Source organism: Neovison vison, chromosome 13, assembly GCF_020171115.1.
Source record: "Neovison vison isolate M4711 chromosome 13, ASM_NN_V1, whole genome shotgun sequence".
NCBI classification, from domain to species: domain Eukaryota; kingdom Metazoa; phylum Chordata; class Mammalia; order Carnivora; family Mustelidae; genus Neogale; species Neogale vison.
In genome coordinates this window covers 105,830,130-105,852,790 of record NC_058103.1, presented here as the reverse complement: position 1 = coordinate 105,852,790, position 22,661 = coordinate 105,830,130, and the positions used below count along the sequence as shown (strand labels likewise).

General features: G+C 40.2%; 1 protein-coding gene across 8 annotated transcripts in view; it reads left to right on the top strand.

Annotated features, from left to right (window-relative positions):
* The window catches only part of CSNK1G1 (casein kinase 1 gamma 1), a 198,099-nt gene that overhangs the window by 140,007 nt on the left and 35,431 nt on the right, over nt 1-22,661 (top strand). For 6 of the 8 annotated variants that reach the window (XM_044231308.1, XM_044231304.1, XM_044231305.1 and 3 more), the window contains exons 5-10: nt 9,679-9,830; nt 11,865-12,099; nt 18,068-18,153; nt 19,932-20,016; nt 20,264-20,412; nt 21,030-21,134. In XM_044231308.1, coding sequence (XP_044087243.1) covers nt 9,679-9,830; nt 11,865-12,099; nt 18,068-18,153; nt 19,932-20,016; nt 20,264-20,412; nt 21,030-21,134 — 812 coding nt within the window. The remainder of the gene's footprint in view (nt 1-9,678; nt 9,831-11,864; nt 12,100-18,067; nt 18,154-19,931; nt 20,017-20,263; nt 20,413-21,029; nt 21,135-22,661) is intronic. The other 2 variants (XM_044231309.1, XM_044231307.1) reach the window with 1 other exon arrangement.

Here is a 22,661-nt window from a genome sequence, read left to right as displayed (position 1 = left end):
TTAATCAGAGAACTGCTGGGAACAATTTGTTAAATGGGCCCAAAGTTAATGAAAACAAATGCTTATCTGCTTTTTATACTTTGTGTGTTATTCTAAGTGTTTGCCAAGTTGCCTTCTGAATTCCTAAATGATGTGTTCAATTTATTAATAGACTTCATTTAAAGATTGACTCCTTCATAGTTGTATTAGGAAAATACCACTTTTGCACTCTTGATGTAATCTTACCTGTGCTTTCATAAGGGAAATATTACTTTCTTTATTACTTGAGTTCATGTGTATCAACATCATCAATATCTTATGACTGTCCATTAGAATCATATACAAGCCATGTTTTACTGAATCTTTATAAGATCATTTAATCTCCTATCAAGGCAGTGCATCCCAGTAGAACTTACTGCCAGTCTAGATGTCTGTGAACTTAGAGCACATGGGTACATGTGATATAGTGAGAGAGCGTAAGACTTGGAGGCAGAAGTTGGGGTCTTGGTTGTACCACTCATTATATGACCTGAGCAAGTCACTTCAGATCAGTTATCTTATCTATAAAATGAGAATAGTAATACCTCTACGTACTTGCTAGGATTAAATGGGAGACCCTGCATAAGTTTAGGGCCAGTAGACTTTTATAATAGAGGTATGCTTTGAGGGAAAATTTCCATGGTAGCATTGAACAAATAATGGGGTGTCTTGACTTTGAAATATCAATGGTAACTTGGATAAAAAACTAGAGATGCCTTCAGATATGCTGTGGCTAAGAATAAGAGAGGAGGTAACCTGGAGCTGGAACTTTGGGAATAATAGATCAAGGCATGTTCTGAAAGCAGTTTTAAATAGTCCATGGGCCTCCATACTTAAGTAATATGACTTGTGTTTAAAGCAGGCCCAGGACTGGAGACACACCAGGAACCCACAGGATTTAGACCTCTTGGCAATTTGGCGATATAAAGTGAGATCTTAAATACTCATGCTTTTTGACTCGCATTTTCTCTTAAAGGAATTTACCCCCAAGATATATATTTGCACTCATGCCCAAAAATGTGGGCACAAGGATTTTTGCCATCTTACATGCATATTTGTCTAGACTCTTTAATTTTCAGATGTTAGAGTTCTAGCTCACTTGGGGAGTGAGGGTAGCAAGGAGAGGAGATGAATTTTTTGGCTCACAGAACTGGTAAGTCCAGCAATATTCATACCTCAGGCAGTCTGGATCCAGGACCAACACTGTCCTTGATCCTCAGGTTATGTGACATATTTGTCTGTCTCTGTTTCTCTCAGCTCTGCTTTCTCTGTGTTTCATTCCCAGGTAGGTAGTCTATATATATATGCCTATTTTCATGTGGTAGTGTCTAGAAGCTCCAGGCTAAACCCCTTCCAGTTTAGCAGTGGGGGTGGGGTGGGAAGGAATTGTTCCTCCTTCTCTGCAGGTCCACAGTGTTCTCAAGTTGACTCTCGCGGTGCAAACATGAGTCAAGCACCCATCCTTGACCCAGTTCCCCAGGGCAGGGAGATAGATTACTCTGATTTACCTGGCTTGAGTCATATCCTTGGGGAGGCAGTGGGAAATGAGTTGACCCCACTTTAACCACATGAAGTCGTATCTAGGAAATGGTGCTTCCACACTGGAAGAGTTAAGTGTTGTTATCACAGGAAGGAAGAAAAGGGTGCAGGCCAGGCAAAAGCAGGATCTGTTCACTCTATTTCTAACAACAGATAATACAGATAACAACTTAAATGTCCATCAGTACTAAGAAAAACTTAAATATGGATGGGATACTATGTATCTGTTAAAATGAATGAGATATACCCATGAGATGACAAGAAAAGATGTCTTCTATATAATTAAAAATGAAGTTGTGGAAAAGTATTTAGTTATGTGAATTTGTCTAATCTGTTATGGATGTGAACATTTTTTCTTCATATATTTCTGTACTGCTTTTGGTTTGCTGTTATATTTGATTGAATGTGTGCATGTGTGTGTATATATACATAATATATACATGTGCATACATAATATACCTATTATGTATATATTTATATATATTAATATATAATTATATTATAATTTTATATATAATATATATTATATATTAAATATATTACAGAAACACAACTTTTATATATACATAATTTAATATATTAGTATATAATTATAATTTTATATATTATATATATTGATATATTACAGAAACACATAACTTTTATAATTTAAAAAATAATGCCCAAGTGACCCCTGTTCTGGAGCAGGGGCTAGAATTGACAAAGCTCTAGAACTATAGAGAGATAGATATATGATAGGAAACCTGAAAGGGTGGTATTTATGGAGCCGATATAAAAGTAATGGGAACCCAGGGAATAGATAGGACAGATTAAGCTGCTTATGTAATACAGCAGGGGATTTATATCCTAGAATAGTGACAGAGAGTTGCTACAGAGGGTAAATGTTAATGAAAAGGGCATGTGGTTTGGAAGAGGTAGGGGACAATAGAAAGTAACTTCGGCAGCCACATAAATCTGGAGAGCGGCTAATCTGGAGTTGAGAGATCTGTTTGTGTTAGTTGGGCACTCTTTTACCTAGGAAAGGTCACACAACATCTCTTAGGGTCTCCATCCCATATGTAAAGTGGAATTTATTAGTATTTTCCTGTTTTCTTCACAGGATGACTGTGAGGTTCAAGTGAAATGGAAAAGGGCTAGTTAAGTAAAGAAAAGACCATGTAATTCCAAGTTAGCCTGGATCAAAGTAAAGAACTAGTCTATAAATGAATGGAGTGGGAAAATAAAGAGGTAGGAAGATGTCATCAGACTGCCTTTGCACATTAGACAACTCAGATGACTCATTATGTTGGTCATTTAACCTGTTTGGATGGGCAGGTGTTTTTTTGAGAGTTGGGAAGACATGGACCATTGTTTATGTGTAGCTTTTGGTGCTGTTAACTAAAATGAATAGTTTTACATAGGGTCCCATATATGGGAACAGCAAGGTAAAACTGTAAAACTGCAGATACATGTACAACCATCATGGAAAAAAATACAGAAAAGAGAGCCAATGTAGAGATACTACAACTCTGCATTACTGGAATCTTCATAGTGGTAGCTTGCCCAACAAAGCATTCTTTTAAAAAATGTCATTCCTATGAAAAACAAACAAGAACTACTCAGAAGTATCAACTGTGTTAGCATGTCCCACACGTTTAAAATCTGATGAAGATGTTTTGTTCTGTATATATACATTTTAGCATTTTGAGGTATAGGTATTATGCATTCCAAATAGAAAACTCAAGTGGCATTTCATTGAATTGTTTTTATTCATTTACTTAATATTTATCCTGCCCTTATCTGCCATATGTTTGGGCCAATACTAGGCTCTGACATGCAAACATAATTAACACATGGTAGTAGTCACTGCATTCAAACAGTCTTCTGTTAGTAAGGAAGACAGACACATGGACAAAATGTGTAAGGGGAGTGGGGCAGGATTGTCTAGAAGGAGTTTACTGTTCTTGAGTGACCTCATTTTTTTTCTTTCATTCCTTTTAAGTGCTTGCTAGAACGTTCAAACTTTGTAGTTATTATTGCTCAGGTGTGTATTAAGAATTTGATTTCTCTTTTTAGCTTTTGAAACTCAATAGATGTTCTGCATCTATAACATAATCACAGAAACTGTGAATGCAATACTAAAGAAAGTAGAAATTTTTCAGAGACTGGGTTTTTATCCCGTAAGCTTTTACCAGTTCTGAGCTGAATTAGTCTTTTTGGAAAGACAGAAGATCCCCCACCCCCACCCAACCCCAATACACAGCACACTTTTAAATGGTTTTTATCTTAGATGCTATCTATTACAGAAGAAATCTCTTCTCCCACCTTTGGCTTTCTTTCCTGGCTCCTTTGGATAAATAAAACTTTGACCGTGCTTTGAGGCTTAAGGCCTTGGTAGGGGTGTGTCTGTGTGTGTGTGTGTGTGTGTAAAATAGAGAAATCGTAAAAGCTCAATTTTTGTGGCTCAGAAATATGAGCTTATTTGTCTTCTCTTGCCTTTCCTCACCTTCTCTTCCCCCACCATACAGATTTGAGCTCATGTTAGCAGCATATGTCTAGCAATACTCAAATTCCCAAGCAGCCTGTGAACAAGATGATTATAAAACATTTTTCATTACAGAACAAAGTAATCCTGTTGCTTAATTCTGGGTCTAGCTGTTTTGTTTTGTTGTTGTTGTTTTTAAGCAGGCATTTTGAGTAGATTCATATGTGAACTTGTTCATACTGTAAGGAGGCATTTTTCAGTCAGAGAAATGAGAAAAGGGAAACACATGTATTGTTTCATCTTTGTGATGCATTGTTTTCTTAGAGTTATTTTTTGAGTTTTAAAGGCTATGCTTTTGGGGCGCCTGGGTGGCTCAGTGGGTTAAGCCTCTGCCTTGGGCTCAGGTCATGATCTCAGGGTCCTGGGATCAAGCCCCGTATCGGGCTCTCTGCTCCGCAAGCAGGAAGCTTACTTCTCCATCTCTCTCTGCCTACCTCTGTGCCTACCAATCTCTATCAAATAAATAAATAAAATCTTAAAAAAAAAAAAAAAGGCTATGCTTTTATTTTCCCCCTTTACTTCTTCCTATGGAATATAATCCTGTTTATTTCCTTATTCTTTCTTTCTTGTTAAGTGGACTTGCTTAATATTACCATCAATCCTGATGATAATTTCACATGTAAACAGTAATTCCGTAATCTCTCACAAATACTAAAGAACATTTAGTAGTTGTGCTAGAAGGTACTACTATGGGACAATTAAGTGTTGGAGAAAAACTGTCCTGTTTTCTGTAAGAATTAAAAAATCCAGCTGTATAAACAAAAAGAAAAGGGAATTGTCAAGGTCATTATGTCCTTAAAGGTTTTCTCTGGTCCTGACTTTAGATGACAGTCATTACCAACATATACTTATTTTCTACGGAAATATTAATATATGTGTTTTTTAATATCCAGATATTAATGTAGGTATGGGACTTACTTGAACTTGCTTCACAGCTAGATAATTTAGTTTTTCAAAAAGAATGAAAGGCTAATTATTAGGCAATAATGTGATCAAATTGCCAAAAGCTTTGAGGTGGTTCTATTTCAGTTCTCAGCCTGATGTGCTTTTTAAAAATATCTCTACTTAGAGTAGTTACTGTTCATAATGCACTATGGAATCTTTTTAGCTAACAGCTTGGATGATAAAGAAGCCATTATCTTTGATTTGGTGTGTTTAACCCAAGTTAAATTTATGACAGACTGAAAATTAGCTGTCATGTGGTAAACCTCACTTCCTGTTCTGTGCAACTTGATATTGTGTGAGCTGCATGTCCAGCAGGATTTTTTTTTTTTGAAGATTTTATTTACTTATTTGACAAGAGAGAGATCACAAGCAGGTAGAGCAGCAGGCAGAGAGAGGGGGGGAAGCAGGCTCCCTGCTGAGCAGAGAGCCTGATGTGGGGCTTGATCCCAGCACCTTGAGATCATGACCTGAGCGGAAGGCAGAGGCTCAACCCACTGAAGCACTCAGGTGCCCCTGTCCAGCAGGATTTATAAGATTGTGTTGTTGATGGATGGGAAAGCTGTCTTAAAGTACCCTGCAAAAATGTACAAGATAATATGTACGGGGTACATATAACCTTGCAGTTTTGGTTTATAAGAGATTTAACCTGTGGCTAAATAGCATATGATGAAATCCATTAGAAATTTTTCAGGAGACGAAAACTCAGAATTTACTTCTTTAATTTCCAGGCTTTTTATGCAGTTGACCAGTTTAGGAGGGATATCTTAATTAGTGCTTGATTTCCAGAGCAGATGAGAGATTATGAAACTACTTAGCTTCTGAAATACCATGGATCAAAGAATAGTGCATATCTGCCTTGCCCACCTCTACCACTTTGTTCCCATTACCTCACACTTACTTCTAGGAAGTACCTTATTGCATTTAAGGCTCTGACCTCATCCCTTGTCTTCTTAAAGGGTTCACAGCATCATGTTTATGGATTAAAAATTTCTTAAGCTATGAATTCAACATGGCTCTGTTGAAGAACAGTGAAATAGAATATACAGTATTTCTTATTGAAATTCAGCCCAGGATAAGTCGTTACTGTGTGCTAATCTCTGATCAAAGAGATAGACTTTAAAAAAAGAGAGAGAGAGAGATTTTCTTAGTGGGCTTATATCTATGTTTTTCAGCACCAACATTGGCCACTTTATGGGCAGTCATGTGAAACACTAGGCACAGAATGGAACTTGCGTGGGTATCTTTCTGTACAGATAGTTCTAATAAATTATGGCTACATCTGCCAAAGAGACTTTCATATTTGGCACATATTCTGTAATACCTAAGAAGCTAAACAGACAAGTCTTTTCTGTTTTTTTTTTTTTAAGATTTTTTTATTTATTTGACACTGAGAACATGCACATGCACAAGAAGGGGGATGGGCAGAGGGAGAGGAAGAAGCAGACTCCCTGATGAGCAGGGGGCCCGATGTGGGGCTCATCCCAGGCCCCCAGGATCATGACTGGAGTGGAAAGCAGACACTTAACTGACTGAGGCGCCCCTGGAGATGTTTCTAATAGACACATTTCTAGTTGACTACCACTACCAGCTTACATTCTGATTTGACCCACACATATTCTGTATAACATGGAGGCATGCCTCATTCATATGGGTTCTATGGCTTTACAAAGAGGAACCTAGAAGGTAGCTAGAAGGAATTCCTAGCTATTGTCAGAATTTTGGTTTTAAAAGGAAACCAGTCTAAATGCTTCCTTCTTTATAGACGACAAAACAGACATGAAGGAATTTTCAGGGTTGGTAGCAGAATAGATCAAAGACTGACTTGAGCCTTTTCTACAGTAGCATCTTGGACTTAGTCCATCTTTGAGAAAAGCTTCAAGCTACTCAGTAATCTAGGAGTTGTCCTGAGTATCCGAAGCCTGCCAAAGTATTGTTAGGTCTCAGTATTTAATACAAGGAGCAATAATGCAGCCAGCAGGAACTCCTCACATCTTTGAAGGTACTAGGTGGAATTATGAGTGATAGAGCTCATACGTAGAATTATAGACATCATCCAGAGTGCTTCTGTGACTTCTTTGTAAACATGGAAATGTCTGACAAGAGATGCCTAGATGTGTTACTAAAGATTGTCAAGAACAAGATGATTGTCTCATTTAAACTGATCCTTAAGTATTGGCAGCAAGTATAGGAAATTATGTCAGTATTATATTTCTAAGCAGGCCTGACTTTTAGCTTGTACTTCAGAAGGAGGATATTGTGCCCAGATTTGCAATTTAACCAACTAAAAGAATAATATGTTTATTAATTAGGATTAGATTTGGCTATGAGAGAAAATCCAAATAACAGTTCAGTCGAGGTAGAGATTGATTTTTCTTTTGAATTAGAGTCCAGAGGGAAGGAAAGTCCAGCATTGGTTACTTCACAGCCATCAGGGACTCATGTTTTCTTTTTTGTTCCGTTCATTCTTGGCACTATGATATCCTCAAGGTGTCTAGTGGTTCTAGATGGCTTCTGGAGCTTGAGCCATTGTCAAGGGCAGGGGACTATTTCCAATTTGAGTTGGCTACCATGAAAAAGCTTTTCTAGAACCATCTGCTTCTGTTTCACTAGTCATTCCTGTTATCAAGGGAGGTTGAAAAGTTAGAACTGGGCAGATTCCTTTTCGCAATAATTAGAAATTTTGTTATTAAGTAAGAAAGAGATCGTGGACACTGGACAGGCCACTAACAGATCTGCCACAAAATGTTTTGAAGAACATAATATTTATATTGGGAAAATCAAATTTTAGTGACATCAAAAACTATTATATAGGATGTAAATTTGAAAAATCCCCAAACTGCTACCGTCTACCATATGTCTGATTAATAAAAGCAATGACTGTCTATGGTGGTGGTCTGCTTTGGATTTTTCAGCAGGACTTATCGGGAACAGCTATGAGGTTTTGTGTATTTTAAATAAAACTGAAAAATGAGTTCAGAACAACAGGAAAAAAGACACTTCAAATTAAATCTTGTTTCCTTTTAGAGATAGGGAGAATCAAAACAACCACAAGGACAACTGAGTGCATATTTATGGAGCTGGCAGGAGCAGAGTACACTACATTCGATGATATGAGCTAGGGATGAACATATTAGAACACTTGAGTCGCTTTGTACCTAGATAGAACAAAAGACATTGTAGCAGCAGTACATGCAAGAGGCATGAAATAGATGTCAGAGCAACGAAACGTACCCACTCCAGATAGACAAGATTTATGCTGGGGACAAGGATGAGCATACTGGGCTAGAGATTAAGTAGTAGGTATTGTCTAAGTCCATTTGGGCTGCTGTAACAAAGTACCACAGATTGGGTGGCTTATGAAGTCAGAAACGTCTTTCTCACAGTTCCAATGACCAGAAGTCCAAGATCAGGGTGCCATCATGGTCAGGTTCTGACAGAGACCATCTTCTGACTTTTTGCTGTGTCCTCACACAGTGGAAGGCGTTAAGGAGCATTGTAGGTTCTCTTGTATAAGGTCTACTCTTAGTCACAAGGTTTCTGCCCTCATGATCTAATCACTTCTCAAAGCCCCCCATCTTAAAACCATCACATTGGGCATTAGGTTTCCAACATAGGAATTTGAGGATGGGGGTGGGGGGGACATAAGCATTCAGATTATGGCAGAGAGAATTCCCTCTGCTTGTATCGCACCTGTACATAGAAAGAGAATGGGGAGATGGAGAGAACTTTGTTGTCTAAAAAACTTGTAGGCAGAAGCAACTGCAGACCATGGTATATATAAACATGTAAGATGGAAGTGCTTCTGCTCTATGAGACCAGATTTTTAAAATGTTCTGTAGTCTTCGTTCGTATCCACCATTCACATGGTGCCATTTAACATTTATTTACTGAATGCCTCATATTTACAATACACTTCAGAGAGGAAATTCATTCACAAGTTGCCACTTAGGTGAGAAAGTCTAAATTTTGGCGTCTTAGAGCTATGAATTTCAAATCTGGGGAAAGCCCAGCCTTCCCCCCCCCCTTCCTTTTCCTTTCAGAATTACTTACAGTAACCAGACCCTGTGTGTTGGCTTTGCCCCAGCTGATAGAAAACAGGAAAGTACAGAGACTCCCTGTGAGAAGAGGGTCAGGCTGCACCCTCTGTGACCTCAACCCTTCAGTCTGAGTTCTCCTTGGTGCAGCAGCTGCAGACAGCCCATATGGCATTGGCAGTGAGCATAGGGAGCGCAGATGAAACCGGCTAATGCGCCAGGGCCAGGTGGGCTGGCTTTGAGCACAGTGAGCTGTCTTTTGAACCTTTTATGACAGTGCACTTTCGGGCCTCCTTGGGGGAGAATAGTTTATGCTCTGATCCAGTTAATGGATCAGGGACCATTCTCTGTCTTATACAGCAGTGAAAATACCTTTGTCACTCTGGTATAAAATAGCTGCTTATTTGAGGCCATTGTGCAGTGGCTCGCCTTTCCTGCCCATTATTAGTTCCCTTTGAAGCTGCTCTACTCAGTTTAGGTTCTCCAGGAGAGACTATGAAAGAAAATGGAAATCTCGTGAATTGTGCTTTCTGTATTTCTACTCAGTGCTGATGGAGCTATCTCACATTTTGGGTTTTGTGTCCCCCACTCTGTACCCCTTTTCCCCTCTGCTTGCAGGTGAAGGTCTTCCACAGGTATATTACTTCGGACCATGTGGGAAATATAATGCCATGGTGCTGGAGCTCCTTGGCCCTAGCTTGGAGGATTTGTTTGACCTCTGTGACCGAACTTTTACTTTGAAGACGGTTTTAATGATAGCCATCCAGTTGGTAAGTTGGCATTGCTATTCTGCGGAAAGATATATAGGTCCACCAGCTACACCCTTGTGACCCTTTTAGTGCTTTCCTGGCTATAGTAACACCTAGTGAACGCACACTCAGAGGCTTGATGGCATTCTAGGAAGCAGGCCGGGCAAAAAGGGTTAACCCAGAGAAGTCACACTGCATCTTCTGTGCACTCTATTTTAAGAATTTGCACCTTGGAGCAATACCCTGCCCTTAACTGAAGTGGAAGCATTATAATTTAGATTGAGGAGAAAGAGGATGATTAGGTGAAATTGTACAAATGCAAGTAATTTCCTTGATGTTTTATTTTTAGGTTCTAAACATATGGCTGTAAGGTTCTGTCCTCTCCCCTCACCCTTGCATCCAAGAAAGGATTGGTGATGTAACCCACTGCCCTAACAATCAGATTCTAGAGTGCTGTGACCAAGAACCTGTCTTAGTTCCCTGGCCTCTAGTTCTCACAGAAACTGGCAGAGCTGAAGAGACAGCTCTCTCAATTCCAGCCAAATTGCATACCAGTGCCGGTTCAAGAGTTAAGGCAGTTCTCAACTTTGAGGAGTTTGTCACCCTCAGAGGAAGGATGCAAATGCATCTTTAATGGTCTGAAATGGTGATGGTCTCACCCACTTTACAGTAAAAGCTTCGAAATGTTTAAAAAAAAAAAATTGACCTTGACCTTGACTTTTGAGTCCAAAATTCAAATGCCTGAGCTTCCCTTTCTATGTTAAGTAGAGAAGTGTTATAGATAGAAATAAAACTTAATGCAATTTGAAATTATTATTATTATTTTTTAAAGATCTTATTTATTTATTTGACAGACAGAGATCACAGGTAGGCAGAGAGGCAAGCAGAGAGAGAGGAGGAAGCAGGCTCCCCGCTGAGCAGAGTGCCCGATGCGGGGCTTGATCCCAGGACCATGGGATCATGACCTGAGCCGAAGGCAGAGGCTTTAACCCACTGAGCCACCCAGGCGCCCCTGAAATTATTTTTTTAAAGATTATTTATTTTAGAGACAGAGAGAGCGAGTGCACATGCACAGGGTTGGAGGGGACGGAAGGACAGAGGGAGAGAGATACTCCTCAAGCAGTCTCCCCCTGAGCACAACGTGGGGCTTGGTCCCAGGACCCTGAGATCATGACCTAAGTGGAAATCAAGAGTTGGCTACTTAACCAACTGAGCCACCCAGGTGCCTCTGAAGTAATTTTATGATTATTATTTTGGGCTTTATTTACTTTCACATAAAAACTGCACTTCTACCTCCGCTGCCAATTAGCTCTAGGAAATCAGTCCAGTACTAACCTCTCTGGACCTTACTTCGCATATTTTTGCAACAGAAAGAATTAGGTTGGGGAGTCGTGTCTGATTGAGGATAGGAAGGTGTGGGCAGGAGGTGAATGTGGCAGTGGCACCTATCTTCACAGAGCATCAACCTATTCTGATATCCTGGCTGGGGATACTTCTCGCCTCTCAAATGTGTGCTTTCTGCAGTCAAATGCTCTACCCCTGAGCTATACCCCCTCTGCTTCAAATGTGTGCTTTCTGAAGTAGCCTAAAAACACCTAATTCCATTTATCATTTATAAATTATAACATTATGAGGTAAAACTGTATATTATCATTTTAGCTGAACAGTGCTATCCCACTTTCATTTATCTCAATTTTTTTTAAAGATTTTTATTTATTTATTTGAGAGGGAGAGAGCTTGAGAGGAGAGAGGTCAGCAGGAGAAGCAGACTCCCTGCTGAGCAGGGAGCCTGGTGTGGGACTCAATCCTGAGACTCCAGGATCATAACCTGAGACAAAGGCAGTCACTCAACCAGCTGACCCACCCAGATGCCCCGATATTTGTTATGTATATATTTGTATCTATTTTCTGGTTTATAAGAGTGAAGTGAAAAAGAAATGAGTTTTATTTTCATTTCAGTAGTTAAAACGTTAGACTGATAAAAGAAAATGTTTTGATTTTTTTTTCCCAATAAACTTCTTCAGAATGTTTTCATTGATATGTTTTCTCTTTTAGCTTTCTCGAATGGAGTATGTGCACTCAAAGAATCTCATTTACCGAGATGTGAAGCCAGAGAACTTCCTGATTGGCCGACAAGGCAATAAGAAAGAGCATGTTATACACATTATAGACTTTGGACTAGCCAAGGAGTACATTGACCCTGAAACCAAAAAACACATACCTTACAGGGAGCACAAAAGTTTAACTGGAACTGCAAGATATATGTCTATCAACACGCATCTTGGCAAAGGTGTGTTTATTTTCTGCGCCATGAAATGGGCAGTTCTTTAAAATAACTTTTTTTTTTTTTTAAAGATTTTATTTATTTGACAGAGCGATTGAGAGAGCAAGAGAGGAAACACAAGCAGCGGAGAGCTGGAGAGGGAGAAGCAGGCTCCCCTCTGAGCAGGGAGCCTGACACAGGGCTCAGTCCCAGGACCCTGGGATCATGACCTGAGCTGAAGGCAGACCCTTAATAACTAAGCCACCCAGGCGCCCCCTTAAAATAACTTTTTTTTTTTTTATTTTTAAGGATTTTATTTATTTGACAGAGAGATCACAAATAGACAGAGTGCAGGCAGGCAGAGACAGGGGGAAGCAGGCTCCCTGCTAAGTAGAGAGCCCTATGTGGGGCTTGATCCTAGGACACTGAGATCATGACCTGAGCCAAAGGCAGGCTCAACCTATTGAGCCTCCCAGGCGCCCCTTAAAATAACTTTTTATTCCAATAATACTTTTGTCCCCATTGTGCGTTACAAGTTGTGATTCTTATTGCTTCACAAGGCAAGTGATTTTTATACTTGAAAAACTAAGGTGGTAAGTTAGTGACTTTCCTAAGTATCCTGTTGACAACTTAAACATTTTTAATTCTTTATACTGTTTCCAGATACTTAGTTTCTCAGCAGTGTGGGCACTTGAACTTTTGTGTTAAGATGGTAACATTTCAGTTAAGTCTGATGATTAATTTGGTGTTTATATATGACTGCCTATACGACAGTCCTGAAAGGACCTGTATGAATCTTGCATTGTATTTCAGGATAGACAATGGGCACAAATATTGCTAAAAGCGCTAATGAAGGCAGAAGGCCTTACTTGAAAGAGGAACTAAACCAGGGAAGAGTATTTAAAGAGAAGTCTAAGGAACAGTGGGAAGGCCAAATAGACAAGGCCCTGGGCCCCTCACTAGCTTCTCCAGAAAAGCTTCCCTTTTTATCTATTTTATATATGGGCTTCCATGGAAGATTCTGTTTGAAGAAAAGGTTCCAAAGTGATTGAAAAATATGTTTGAAAATCACTACTCTTGAGAGTAGACATGTAAACAATATTATCAGATTCCATACTCCTAGACATAGCTAATTATAGTGGGTGTTTAAATATTAATGAATTTTTGTACACTAAGAAGTGTTTTAAAGACTAAATGGCTACAAAGTTGTCTTGTTGAGTAAACTGCGGTATTCAGATGAGGATTCTGGTGTTAGAAGTAAAAATCATATTACAAAGTGATACAACTTTAATTGAAATCATGAATGCTCTCAGGATTTTTTTAGTAACCATATGGAAATCTTCAATTAAGAATAATTTTTTTTCTTAATATTTTATTTATTTATTTGACACAGAGAGAGTCAGCAAGAGAGGAAACCCATGCCAGGAGAGAGGGAGAGGGAGAAGCAGGTTTCCCACTGAGCAGGGAGCCTGATGTGGGACTCGATCCCAGAACCCTGGGATCATGACCTGAACTGAGGGCAGACACTTAACGACTGAGCCACCCAGGCGCTCCTAAATGTAATATTTTAAAATTAGACCAGAAGGTCCCCTGCCACTTATTATCTGTGTCATTTTGGAGAAGTTACTTAATCTTCCTGAAACTTATCTGTAAAATGAGAGTAATATTTCACAAGGGTGTGTTTGTGGGTTGAATGAGTAATATACGTAACACAGGTCTCTTGCATAGTGTTCAATATTCCCTCTTGCTTCCTTTTTACTAAGAGACAGACTGTTGTAAATAGTAAAGTCATGATTATTTGGTTTAACTGACAGACTCTAGAAGTTGTTTCAATGCTTGCTTACTAGGCACAGCAATTTGTGTTCTGATTTTATTATTCTTATCAGGAAAGGGAAGAAGAGACAAGAGATGGGTATCTGTGTTATGTTTGTATGAGGTGCAGGGTAATGGTTAAAAAGAAGGGATACGGGGCGCCTGGGTGGCTCAGTGGGTTAAAGCCTCTGGTTTCGGCTCAGGTCATGATCCCAGGGTCCTGGGATCGAGCCCCACATGGGGCTCTCTGCTCGTCGGGGAGCCTGCTTCCCTTCCTCTCTCTCTGCCTGCTTGTGATCTCTCTCTGTGTCAAATAAGTAAATAAAAATTAGAGAGTCAAAAAAAAAAAACAAACCACGAAGAAGAAGAAGAAGGGATACAGGGGCACCTGGGGGGCTCAGTCAGTTAAGCGTCTGCCTTTGACTTGGGTCATGATCCCAGGGTCCTGGGGTCAAGCCCCGCATCAGGCTCTGTGCTCAGCAGGAAGCCTGCTTCTCCCTCTCCCACTCCTGCTGCTTGAGTTCTTCTCTTGCTGTGTATCTCTCTGTTAAATAAATAAATAATCCCTTTTTTTAATTAAAAAAAAAAAAAAAAAGAAGGGATGCAAATCCTGGCTCCTGCACTTAAAGCTATGTGATTTTGGTCCAGTAACCTTCTTCCTTTGGCCTCAGTTATCTCATCTATGAAATGGGTATGATAGTAGTGCCTTATACTGTAGGATTCTGAGAGATAACATATATAAAGTGTTTAGCATAGTGCCTCATGGTAGCAAAGTCTCTAAATGATAGTTATTTGACTAAGTTTTAAGCATGTATGGCCATTAGACTGGGTTCTTTCTCTTGGTGTGGCCATTCCTGCTGGAACTTTGAGTTATTTCCTGAGTTCCAGAGTTTTCCAGGTCACATTGAACCTGTCACTGTATTTCGTCCTCTCCATATTACAGAGAATACATATAGATGGCTGTCACATGCCCTTTAAACTCTGGTCAGGGTCTCAAAGCAGAAAGGTTTCCATAGGAACTTGAATCCTTATTTTTAATAATACAGAAAAAGAGAAGGGTGTCTTCAAATGACTTGGAGAGAATTGCCTATTAATTTTGTGAGGGAGAACAAGGGAAGAATCCTCCTAAACCTGACATTACCTTGTCAGATTAGCCACCTCCTGCTGATTAAGGTAGCCAATTTTGATCTTGTATTCTTTAATGATTGAAATTAGGGTCAGAATACTGGATCACCTAGCACCTTTCCTCCAGCAAAGAATATTTGACCTAAAATCAGGGATGTCACACATGTAAAACCAAATGTCTTTCTGAATTGTTGAGAGCAGGCTTTTATGGTGTGGAAGAATTGTGTCCTTCTGGCCCTAAGACAGCCCCAGGACACTTAAAACCTTTCTTCTTTGAAAGGGAGAATTATCCTTCATGAAAAAAGATGAGGGCATGTGGAAATGCTGGATTCAATGAATGTGGAGTTTTCAAAGAAGTACGGAAACAAAGCATGACTCTGGTTTTCACTTTTTTTTTTTTGGAAAGGCTTAAATTATCGTAGATTAATTACTAATGTCTCAAATTGCCACAGATTAATGACTTTAGAATTTTAGAACTGGAAAATGACTTTTCAGATTATCTAAATCAACCAGTGTATTTTCAGATGAGGACTGGGGCCCAAAGTAGGTGACTTAGCCATGCTTAATTTCACATGGATCAAATTAGTGGAAAGAGTGGGCCAGGAGCTAGATAACCCAGACTCAGGTGCCATTGCTCTTCCTGTTATTCCATATTCCACAGCTGCTGTTCATGGTGCTCAGTATTTGGAAAACCACTTTATTAGTTATGCCAGTGGGTTTACGTGTGTTTTCTGTTTGTTTGTTTTGATGTTTAAAAAACCAAAACCATTTTATAACGGACTTTGCTGTGGAGAGAAGTTGGGCTTTTTTTCTGAAGTTCTGATCAGTATTGAAAATGTGGTGAGTTTTGCCCCCTAATGTCCAACTAGCAAAAGTGCAACCATTTGTCCAGTGAATTTTTATCACAGAGGGGCCTTTTGATAGAGGAAGCAGATGTAAAAATGGAAAGCCAATGAGTAGGTGTGATACAGTATGAGAAACTGCAGGGTGTGGTTCCTCTATCTGCTGGGCTTTGTGGGAGGCCTCAACTCACCCTGCTTGTATTTTCTTTTTTGTTGTGTGTCTTTAGGTTCGGTTAACAAACTCTTTTCGTCTAACAGCTTTTTGTTTTCTGTTATATATAAAATTTGTTGTAAACCGCAGGCAAGCATGTAGACAAAAGCTTCTCTTGGCCTTGCTGTTTTATTTAATTCTTTTAAAGATTATTTCAATTGATGTGCATCCACTCAAGTTTATGTTATTTATCTCTCTTGTCAGGGTGCCTCCCTTTCCCATTAGCGACCACCTTGCCAAAAAACGTTTTCAAACCATGATTTAGAAAGTTGCCTTTTCTTTCCCCATGTGCCCTGTAGAGTTCTATTCACTTCTTTTCATGCACATTTCCCATAATTGGAGGCAGCTCTTAAACATGTTGTACTTTTGTATTTTGAGCTGAGTAGCTTTCCTTGCCTCTTAGATTTTCTTTTCTGTACAAAGAAAGCATAATGGAGCCTAGAATACCCCTTTAGTCTTTTCTCTCTAATTTCATATGATAAAGCCCTAAATTGATTCTGAGAAGTAAATACATTAGATGTCTGAGATGAGTCATAATTGACAAATAAGGAGTAGAGGCATGTACTACTTTTATTCAGTCTGACAACCCAAGAATACATAAGGATGTTTTCTGAGATGAAATAACAGTTTTTTGTTAAGCATTCTTTGGTTCTTTACCATCTTAGTCTTTCCAATGAAAAAGAAAGGAAAAACCTAGCAACTTGTTTTATATGTTAAGTGCCCAGAATGTAGGGATCCTGTTTTATGTGCCCATAATAGGCACCTTAAGTAATACATTTTAAAGTTTTCTTTTTTTTTTTAAGATTTTATTTATTTATTTGACAGAGAGAGATTACAAGTAGGCAGAGAGGCAGGCAGAGAGAGAGAGGAGGAAGCAGGCTCCCTGCCGAGCAGAGAGCCCGATGCGGGACTCGATCCCAGGACCCTGAGATCATGACCTGAGCCGAAGGCAGCAGCTTAACCCACTGAGCCACCCAGGCGCCCACATTTTAAAGTTTTCTTAAGGTGTCTATGGAACATGGTACAAATGGATTGGAGCTGAGAGATCATACATCCATGTTTGTTTATGTCAAACTAAATTTTAAGTGTTAATTTTTATGATGAAATAAAAGCACTTGACAGGTATGCCAGGCATTCTGCAGCTTGTGTCTTTGCAGGCCTAGCCAGAATGGACTATTTAAAAGTTTCAGCTGCTTAATCTACTTCTCACTTTCCGTGATGGTCACCCAAAGGGTAACTGTAGCCCATATACTGAAAATAACATTTCATTTTATTTTATTTTTTTTTAAGATTTTATTTTATTTATTTGAGAGAGAGAGACAGTGAGAGAGAGAATGAGCGAGGAGAAGGTCAGAGAGCGAAGCAGACTCCCCATGGAGCTGGGAGCCTGATGTGGGACTCGATCCCGGGACTCCAGGATCACGCCCTGAGCCGGAGGCAGTCGTTCAACCAACTGCGCCACCCAGGCGTCCCCATAACATTTCATTTTAATTATCTTTTTTTTTTTTAAAGATTTTTATTTATTTATTTGATAGAGAGAGATCACAAGTAGGCAGAGAGAGAGAGGGGGAAGCAGGCTCCCTGCTGAGCAGAGAGCTTGATGCGGGGCTCGATCCCAGGACCCTGAGATCATGACCTGAGCTGAAGGCAGAGGCTTAAACCACTGAGCCACCCAGGCGCCCCTCATTTTAATTATCTTACTTTCAGGAAGGTGACAGCACCTTCCTGGTGACTGAGGGTGGTTACCCACCAGTTAGTGATTCGGATTTGGTTTTAGTTTAGGATTTGCTCCTTTCCCTTGCTCTTTACTTGCCCGTGACAGCAAAGGAAGTACACAGTGTTTTTTGGTTTTGATCTAAAATACTATTCCTGGTTTAGATATACAAAGAATGAGTAAGCAGAGCCTTTCCAGAGACAGAAGGGCTTCTGAAGGGATTACTTGGTTTTGAACCCCTTTCTGCTTTAATAACAGCAAACATAATGTGTGATCTGTCTTCCCTTTTAGAGCAAAGCCGGCGGGATGATTTGGAAGCCCTCGGCCATATGTTCATGTATTTCCTTCGAGGCAGCCTACCCTGGCAAGGACTCAAGGTATCCTTGAAAGTGCTCAGCGGAGGGCTTTATTTCAATACTCAGTTGTTAATGGAGGGGTTGCTGACTCGATGTCTGTAAGAAGATGGGCTGGCAACAGAGATAAGAAGCAGGGACTGGCAATATCAGTCTACATATCATAAATGCTCCCCTGGGCTTTGGGAGCTCTGTTTTGCCTACATTTGTCTTTTCCCCTTATGAATCCTTCTTCCTTGTTTTGGGGTTTCCCATAATCTCTTCCCTTGTTCCCTCCCAGCCTTGGCAGTGCTGCTTTTCTCTGTGTCACTTTCCTCCTCCACTACCATTATGTAGCAGGAAGAGTGTTCCCAGTGTGCTGGGGAATTTCTGGAACAAATTGATGACAGCAGCTGCTACACATTTTACGAACAAGGCCAACAGGGCTGGGTGTGCCCCTAAGGAGAGCTGGAAAATACTTGTTCAAACTCTATAAGCTAAGGACCCACCTGAATTAAAATAAAAATCCAGGCTTAATGTTGCTGTTCATGTGTTTTATTCAGTAAATCCCTATGCAGACGATAGTTGTTCCTTATGAAGCATATAGTTTAAATAGCCTTCCTTAGGTAGGTATTAGTAGAGTACATTTGTGTTCAAGTTAATTATTGATAATAATCATAACCACTGTAATTACTTTGTGCCTTTGGCTGGTTGGAGCAGATAACCCATTTTAAGTCTCATTAGATAGTTAAATGTGAGACATATTTTTGAATTGTAATTTATTTCAACATGTTAGTGTGGCAGAAAATCAGTAGCTTTGGGTACTTCTATGCCCCGAGCCTCTATGCCCTGAGCCTCCCTCCAGAAGGGCAGAGGGATCCACTCACTATAATTTCTAGGCTGTTGTCCTGAAACGTAAAGCTTTGCCCTTAAATTTCCCTTTTAACACCTCCTAGTCTTCTCCTGGTCATATGGATCTTGTCATTGATACTGGTAGCTATCAGAGTGTCACATTCTGTTTGCTCATCACATAGCCAAGCAATGCATTTGTGTGTTACTGTTTGAAATGTTCTCACGATCCATGAATCATTTTAGTGGCAGTCGTAGATCTAAAATTTCTCCAACTTACCTTAGAACACTGTTGCTTAAAGCTGGGTGCAGCAGGCTAGGGAGAGCCTCATGAGACCCCCTTGAGACCGCATTGTTGATCCAAGCTCCAGGAGCCTGTCTATAATTCAGAGCAAACCAGACTTGGCTTCTTTGATCCACTGACCTGTATCAAACCTGTCTGTTAGCCATGCTTCTGTCATAGATAACACTTTTCCCTCTGGAAGCACATTGTAGAAAGGCATATTTTTCTACTACTTGTTATTTTTTTCTCTTCAGCTTCACAGTAAATATTCTGTGGAGTCAGCTATCTGTCTGCCCCCGCTTAGATTAGCAGTTTTTTTTATCTTATCATAGAACTGATCTAAGAAGGGGAAGGCTGAATCACTTTTGAACCCCTGCGGCCATGGGAGATTACTAAGCTTCTGTAATTTTGAAAATACCACTATGTAATATTTTTACTTTCTTCTAGCTACTCGTTTCATTACATTGGATGGTGTTTATCTGAGACTACTAAATATACTTAAAAGGAAAACCTTCCAGAACAGAGCAGATATTAAAAACATCATCTCTACTACCTTTCTTATTTATTAGAAAGAAGACTGAGCCTAGCACATCCTGCCAATTTGATTGAAACAACCATTGCCTCCCCAAACATATTGTACCACCCATACTTGGGACCTCTTCCCAAATAACTTTCTTTCTCTTCTCTACAGGCTGATACATTAAAAGAGAGATATCAAAAAATTGGTGACACCAAAAGGAATACTCCCATTGAAGCTCTCTGTGAAAACTTTCCAGGTAGGATGCTAAAAGGATGCTTCAGCCACTGTGCCTGAAGCTTTGAAGTAGGTGGAGACCATGACTTGGTATCTCTAGATGAGGGTGCTCGCTCACATTTCCTTTTATTGTCATTTAGACCAAGACAGGTTTTATCACTTTCATTTGGGTCATAAAGAAAACACCAGATATTCTTGGCTTGGTCCAGAGCTTCTCGCCATGGGAAGCATTCAGCTCGTGAACATGGCCTTTCACCTCTTTTCTACAGAAGAGATGGCAACCTACCTGCGATATGTCAGGCGATTAGACTTCTTTGAAAAACCTGACTATGAGTATTTACGGACACTCTTCACAGACCTCTTTGAAAGGAAAGGCTACACCTTCGACTATGCCTACGATTGGGTCGGGAGGCCTATTGTAAGTATCCAGTTTTACCTCCTCACCTCAGACCAGCGCTGCCTCACCACTTGACATGCCAGACTTTCTGGTTAAGTCCATGAGAAAAACATTCCTTTGACTGTAGACTTCACATTTGCCAGCCTTTTCAGGGTGATGCCATAAATAGCAGTTGGGAAGTAAGAGCAACTCCTTCCTATGTTTTTAAGATTATGCCCCGTATGTCCTAAGGTATCAGAACTAAAGCCAGTTCTGAAGAAGAACTTTCAGTTTAGTGATCCAGATGCTGGTGCTATGTAAGCTGTGAAGGTCTTGACTTCTGGAGGAGTGGAACCCAGAACTTTAGGAAACTCTTGAATTGGCTCTCTTGGCCAGGGGTCCACAGTGCCTGAGAGCATGCTAACACATCACTGTAGGATGTTTTCCTTATTTTCCAAGGTAAGCTACTCTCCAGTGAGCTCTTGAGGACCAAGCGGCCTCCCTTTTGCAGATAAATAAACAAAAGAAGACTGGAAACTGCCCTTGGTGACTAAAAATAATAATCACTACTCTTTTATTAGAATTAGAATGATGCTCACCTTTGTAGAGGCATTAGGTTGGACCTGTTTTCCATTTGACTTTCTGTTCTGTCTTTCCAGCCTACTCCAGTAGGGTCAGTTCACGTAGATTCTGGCGCATCTGCAATAACTCGAGAAAGCCACACGCACAGGGACCGGCCATCACAGCCGCCTCTGCGAAATCAGGTATGTGCTGGGCCTTCCTTGTTTCAGACATTCTCCCTCTTCTTGGCTAACACTAAAACTGAAATTCTTCAGCTTCTCTGCTTCGGTGTATATACTGAAATTAAAGACAGAGAACTTGCCATTTCTCAGTGGTGTGCGGCGTTCCATCATTCCTCTGGGCTAGGCAGTGGTGCAGAGATGTGGCCAGGCAATTTACATAAGTATCCAGTCTAGAGAATTTGGGCTTGTCCAAGTCTGTTGGCTGAAAGGGGAGTCTGCCACAGGCCTGAAAAAGCTGAACATACAGGGTGAACAGGGTAGCCCGTTTTGGGTCTCAGCTGCATGTAGTCCAATGTGGCACTCTTGCCAATGCTGAGGGTTTCTGTTTTTTGGGTTTTTTTTTTTTAAGATTTTATGTATTTATTTGACAGAGAGAAATCACAAGTAGATGGAGAGGCAGGCAGAGAGAGAGAGGGAAGCAGGCTCCCTGCTGAGCAGAGAGCCCAATGCAGGACTCGATCCCAGAACCCTGAGATCATGACCTGAGCCAAAGGCAGCGGCTTAACCCACTGAGCCACCCAGACGCCCCCTGAGGGTTTTTTTTTTGCTGATTAGGAAGAGTGGGTAATTTGGACTTCTAGCTGACCAAGGCATAAAGTGGCACCTCTCTTCCCCCTCTACCCCTGCCCCTAAGTTAATTCTAGAGCTGGCCAAGATCTGAGATGGACCTAAGTGAAGACTCAGCTTCGCTTTAGGCCACTCCACAGAAAGCCATGTCATCCATCCTTCAGTGTTAATATTGTTTGAGAAACTAGTGCTCTATATGAGAGGCTTCTCTCAGCCTAAAGGCAAGAGGCAGACACATAAAAATCAACAGATTTGACAACATTGAAAGAAAGGGGTCACTTACTGGGCAGTAAAAAATTATGACTTTCATCTTTATATCATATTCAGTTGACTTTTGAGTAACGCATGTTTGATTTGTGTGGTCTACTTATATGCGGATTTTTTTTTTTTTCAGTAAATATAGTGCAGTACTGTAAATGTATTTTCTCTCACAATTTTCCTAGTAACATTTTTTTTCTCTAGTTTTATTGTAAGTACAGTATATAGTACGTATAACACACAAAACGTATTTGTTGACTGTGTTATTGGTAAGGCTTCTGGTCAACAGGAGCCTATCAGCAGTTACGTGGGAGTCAGAGTTATATGGGGATTTTCAACTTGACGTTGGTCCCTAACCCCATTGTTGTTTAAGGGTCACCTGTATATTGCTAAGAGAAAACTTCAGGACCCTAGTAGATAAACAAGCAAAGGATATTAAACAGATATGCACACAAACACACACTGAGACATTATCACCTATCAAATTAGCTTGTTCTCCTCATCCTTGACCTCACTTTTTTTTTTTTTTTAAGATTTTATTTATTTAGGGACGCCTGGGTGGCTCAGTTGGTTGGACGACTGCCTTCGGCTCAGGGCGTGATCCCGGAGTCCCGGGATCGAGTCCCACATCAGGCTCCCAGCTCCATGGGGAGTCTGCTTCGC